Below are 6,000 nucleotides of genomic sequence, written 5' to 3' on the forward strand. Positions count from 1 at the left end.
TACTCTAATGAGAATTGGTTGACATGTAGTTGCACTGTTACTTATAGTTAACAGAATGTTCAAAGGGACCATCAAAATAAAGTGTTACCAATTTTTCTTATAAATTTATGATCGATAACGGCTTGCTGCTTTTAAGCTTGTTTTTAATCTCACTTATAAACTTCCATCTTCTTTACGATCAATCCAAAAATCAGCTGAGCTGAAACACAATATATACATGTAATAGTCAACACAATTACAATGCCTAAAAACACATTTAATAAGGAATGAACTGGATTTTTTTTATTAGGGGCACAACCTAACACATTTTTGGTTTTGGTTCAAATATTAAAAAAATTATTAAGTTAGATTAATTTGGACATATTATGCTGCTGTAATTATTTATCTGTAGTGGTTAATGAGGATGAGTGTCATTAGTGATTGTTTTTGTGTTATTGATGTTTTATCCATGTCATAGTGTGAGAAATAACAGTATTGCCTTTCAATGGAGCAGTTTAATAGTCTTTAGTCATCTATCTGACTCAAATAATGTGTTTCTAACAGCAAACACTCAGAATAAAGTGAGATGATCTGCTGATGATCCTGAATGGCTTGTTGAATGAGTGTTGATAGTCTGAGGCTCATCAATATTAACAGATCTGCTGAAAACACTCTTTATCTCATGACAATAGTTCCTGTTTTCACCTCATTTATTATGCTGATGTCTCCAGATCTCCTGTAAATCACTTTTGTCACTTAAAGCTCATTTCATTGGTGTCAGCAGAATGAGGGGATTTGTTGGCTACTATATATATGTTTATTTCTGTGTTTATGGTTTCTGTGTTTATGAACTGATTTCTTACCATTTTTTTATATTTGGAAGAATTTAAATTATTTAAATTCGTTTCTTTATTTCTAGATACCTGTATTTTAATGAAGAAGCAGGATAATGTTAGGATTAGCATTAAAATAATAAATTAATTGGCATCAGTTACTGTAAGATGAATAGATAGACATACAAAAATGCTTAGAAGTGTAATTTATTATAAAATCAAAGCTCAGTAATTGATATTTTTGATTTTAGGCAGATCAGCTCCTCCCACACTGGAATTCATCATCAGTGAAGCTCCTCCCACTGCAATCACATCATCAGTGAAGCCCCTCCCACTGCAATTACATCATCAGTGAAGCTCCTCCCACTGCAATCAAATCATCAGTGAAGCCCCTCCCACTGCAATTACATCATCAGTGAAGCTCCTCCCATTGCAATCACATCATCAGTGAAGCTCCTCCCACTGCAATCACATCATCAGTGAAGCTCCTCCCACAGTAATTCTCCAATAAATGCTGTAAATCCCCATCAGTTACAAGTGAAGACGAGCATGAAAGCATCAGGAAGAGCTGAAATCTGCAGAGACTGAGTTTATTAAAGAGGACAGTGAGAACACGAGTGATCCAGAACCCTGCAGAATGAAACACACTGAAGATCCTGAAGAACAAAGAGGTTGGTGTTTATTCTTCATTCATTCATGATGCTGGAGAACATTCATGTTAGAAACATTCAAGCACTTCATCACATTTAGATAAACAGTTAAACTATGAAATGGTGCAGAATGTTCTGGGTTTTCTTCAGTACTTTCATGTCCTTTTACTTTATATTTCTCTCTTTGAATTATTTTGATGTACTGAAAAATAAATGTAATATTTGTTTCTTTCCTGTAAGACCCGATGGAAGAGAGCGAGGAGAGTGAAGATCTGAGAGATGTGAGGGAGGAGAGTGAGGAGAGTGAAGATCTGAGAGAAGTGAAGGAGGAGAGTGAAGATCTGAGAGAAGTGGAGGAGGAGAGTGAAGAACTGAGAGAAGTGAAGGAGGAGAGTGAAGAACTGAGAGAAGTGAAGGAGGAGAGTGAAGATCTGAGAGAAGTGAAGGAGGAGAGTGAAGAACTGAGAGAAGTGAAGGAGGAGAGTGAAGAACTGAGAGAAGTGAAGGAGGAGAGTGAAGAACTGAGAGAAGTGGAGGAGACTGAAGATCTGAGAGAAGTGAAGGAGGAGAGTGAAGATCTGAGAGAAGTGGAGGAGGAGAGTGAAGAACTGAGAGAAGTGAAGGAGGAGAGTGAAGATCTGAGAGAAGTGGAGGAGGAGAGTGAAGAACTGAGAGAAGTGAAGGAGGAGAGTGAAGAACTGAGAGAAGTGAAGGAGGAGAGTGAAGAACTGAGAGAAGTGAAGGAGGAGGCTGAAGAACTGAGTGAAGTGAAGGAGGAGAGTGAAGAACTGAGAGAAGTGAAGGAGGAGAGTGAAGAACTGAGAGAAGTGAAGGAGGAGAGTGAAGATCTGAGAGAAGTGAAGGAGGAGAGTGAAGAACTGAGAGAAGTGAAGGAGGAGAGTGAAGAACTGAGAGAAGTGGAGGAGGAGAGTGAAGAACTGAGAGAAGTGAAGGAGGAGAGTGAAGAACTGAGAGAAGTGAAGGAGGAGAGTGAAGAACTGAGAGAAGTGAAAGAGGAGAGTGAAGATCTGAGAGAAGTGAAGGAGGAGAGTGAAGAACTGAGAGAAGTGAAGGAGGAGAGTGAAGAACTGAGAGAAGTGAAGGAGGAGAGTGAAGAACTGAGAGAAGTGAAGGAGGAGAGTGAAGAACTGAGAGAAGTGAAGGAGGAGAGTGAAGAACTGAGAGAAGTGAAGGAGGAGAGTGAAGAACTGAGAGAAGTGAAGGAGGAGAGTGAAGATCTGAGAGAAGTGAAGGAGGAGAGTGAAGAACTGAGAGAAGTGAAGGAGGAGAGTGAAGAACTGAGACAAGTGAAGGAGGAGAGTGAAGAACTGAGAGAAGTGAAGGAGGAGAGTGAAGAACTGAGAGAAGTGAAGGAGGAGAGTGAAGAACTGAGAGAAGTGAAGGAGGAGAGTGAAGATCTGAGAGAAGTGGAGGAGGAACATCATGTCCAAACTGGAGAAAAACCTTTGAGTCGCTTAAAGACTAAACAGACATTTTTAAAGAAAAGACGAGCCAATAAATCTTTCACCTGCACTCAGTGTGGAAACAGTTTCACAACCAAACGATGTCTTGCACGTCACATGATAATCCACACCGGAGAGAAGCCGTTCTCATGTGATCAATGCGGGAAGAGATTCAGTCAATCATCACACCTTAATCTTCACATGAGGATCCACTCCGGAGAGAAGCCGTTCTCATGTGATCAATGCGGCAAAACATTTCTTAGGGCATCAAACCTGAAGACACACCTGACAGTTCATACGAAGGAGAAGCCGTATTCATGTTCTGTGTGTGGAAAGAGTTTTTCACAGCTGTCATCTTTACATACACATGAGAAAACTCACACTGGTGTGAGAGAGTACATGTGCTTTGAGTGTGAGAAGACTTTTACTACAGCGGGCAGTTTAAAACTGCACCAGAGAATTCACACTGGAGAAAAACCTTACAAGTGTTCACACTGTGACAAGAGATTCAGTCGATCATCACATCTGAAAACGCATGAGAGGATCCACACTGGAGAGAAGCCGCACACATGTGATCAGTGTGGAAAGAGTTTCTCTATTAAAAATCACCTGAAGCGACACATGAGTGTTCACACCGGAGAAAAGCCGTTCTCATGTGATCAATGCGGGAATAGTTTCAGTCGATCATCACACCTTAATGTTCACATGAAGATCCACACCGGAGAGAAGCCGTTCACATGTGATCAATGCGGCAAAACATTTCTTAGGTCATCAGAGCTGAAGACACACCTGACAGTTCATATGAAGGAGAAGCCGCATTCATGTTCTGTGTGTGGAAAGAGTTTTTCATTGCTGCAAAATTTACATACACATGAGAAAACTCACACTGGTGTGAGAGAGTACATGTGCTTTGAGTGTGAGAAGACTTTTACTAGAGCGGAACATTTAAAACTGCACCAGAGAATTCACACTGGAGAAAAACCTTACAAGTGTTCACACTGTGACGAGAGATTCAGTCGATCATCATCTCTGAAAAAACACGAGAGGATCCACACTGGAGAAAAGCCGCACACGTGTGATCAGTGCGGGAAGAGTTTCTCTATTAAAAGTGCCCTGAAGCGACACATGAAGATCCATACAGTGGAGGAACGGCAGCGCAGCGCGAGTTCACTAGAGCAGACGCGTTTACTCTGATCGAGCTCGGTCACGAGATCCAGTGAGAAGTGCTTGAATTCAGCGAGGAACACAAATGTCTCAGTGATTTAAACTAGTTTAAAGGCAGATGAACAGCGCTGACGAACAGGAGAAACACTGTGTGCAGCAATTCAGTCAGGAGGCTTTTCCTTCGACACATTCCCATCATTTACCACGGATTTACTGTAACGTTAGCCTAGTAATATTAACTGCACCATGAAATGTGGGATATATATATTGAATTGTATAAAATTATTAATGTAGACAATGTATTAAAGGAGTAATGGAATATAATTACAGTTTTTAATAATGTATTTAGGCTACTGGTTTTCATAAATACCATAGAAACCATAAAGTTACATTTTATCTGTGGTTATCATGATCTAAATGCATGATGCTGGCTGACCAATGGTTAATTTTAATAAAACTAAAGAATATTACATTTTACCAAATAAAAATAATGTTGTTACTTTTTTTTAACAGATGTTACTGTTTTTGTTAATGAACATAAATTGTATATAGTAAATCTGCGTCCTAACTCAAGCTAAATGTGCTGGCGCAAAATGATATCAAGAGTTTGATAAATGTTCAATAAAGTTTATGCGCCAAAAGCGGAACGAAACTCATTTGAACCGCGCGCCACACGGACTGTTGTAGAGGCTTTTGAACTGTTAGGTTCTGATTAAGTGAGTAAACCCTTCTGGGTGCCGGTCAGAGCACAAATAATGAGGAGACAGGTCATCAGATTAACTGTGTATTGGAGGTAGATGGATGGATCACAGAAGTATATTCAATGATGTACATAGTCTGGAAAATAAGTACAATAAAGATAATGAATAAACTAAATATATACAATAATAAGCATGCACGGTTAATAATGCAAAATAATTATTATTAATTCCCATCATTGACATTTCTGTACTCAACATCCAGTTAAATAAACAGAAACTAGGTATTCCACAGGAAAATACACACTGTAAGTGACCAGTTGTCATCAATAACATACAGTGCCCATATATGGATAACATGATAGCTCATATGAAGAGCATTCAAACAAACATGACGATAATCACTCGTCTGGTATTATAACATCTTAACAGACCAACATCACATCATTAATAACCCATAACACTGATCTGCAGCTTAATAAAGAATGAATAATCACACTTTAAATAATATTACCGATCTGAATAACACAGAACGATCTCTACAGGACATGTCCGGGCATGCACGTATGTCACGGATGCATAACTCTGTTCAGATCACATTTAACACAAATACAATCAAATTGGCTTACTTTGAAGGTCAGTGACTAACATCATGATAATGCATCTGCAGCAATCACCAAGAACAAACAGGAATCAACAACTTTACAGCTGACAGCTCGCACAGATCACTCAGACACAGTAGATAGCGGCAGCTCAACTGTACACTGCGCACCAACTGCATATTACCATGACTACGGTTTCATAATAAAAGTCCCTACTGAATGAGCCTTTAATACAGCCGCCCCCAAAGATGTGGAGCATCTTTGTTGCCATGAAAGGCGACTTCACTAATCAGGGTTAGGAGCATTAGGTCCATCCTTTGGTAAGGCCGGCAGGATAACTAGGCGGGCTACCGGTCTAGTATAAACTTGGCCCTTTATCTCCACATCAGCTGACCGGATATGACCATCTAGGCTTAGGTGGGTCTTGATGACTTGTCCCACAGGCCATAAGCTCCGAGGTAGTTGGGGGTCAACAACCAAAACAAATGTTTTCTCCTTCAAGTCGGGAGGAGAGGCTTGCCATTTCTGCCGAGTTTGGAGGCTTGGAAGATAGTCCCTAATGAACCTAGACCAGAATCGGTCCGCTAGGACCTGGGAATGTCGCCAGCGCC

The 6,000-nt window shown here is 40.2% G+C and overlaps 1 protein-coding gene across 3 annotated transcripts in view; it reads left to right on the plus strand.

Annotated features, from left to right (window-relative positions):
- The window catches only part of LOC306996367 (uncharacterized protein), a 215,511-nt gene extending 210,848 nt beyond the window's left edge, over positions 1-4,663 (plus strand). For 2 of the 3 annotated variants that reach the window (XM_079608779.1, XM_079608777.1), the window contains exons 2-3: positions 1,064-1,483; positions 1,703-4,663. In XM_079608779.1, coding sequence (XP_079464905.1) covers positions 1,450-1,483; positions 1,703-4,119 — 2,451 coding nt within the window. In that variant the 5' untranslated portion in view covers positions 1,064-1,449 and the 3' untranslated portion in view covers positions 4,120-4,663. The remainder of the gene's footprint in view (positions 1-1,063; positions 1,484-1,702) is intronic. The other variant, XM_079608778.1, reaches the window with a different exon arrangement.
- Positions 4,664-6,000: the final 1,337 nt, after the last annotated feature.

The sequence above is a fragment of the Phoxinus phoxinus genome, assembly GCF_949152265.1.
Source record: "Phoxinus phoxinus genome assembly, chromosome: 1".
Classification (NCBI taxonomy): Eukaryota; Metazoa; Chordata; class Actinopteri; order Cypriniformes; family Leuciscidae; genus Phoxinus; species Phoxinus phoxinus.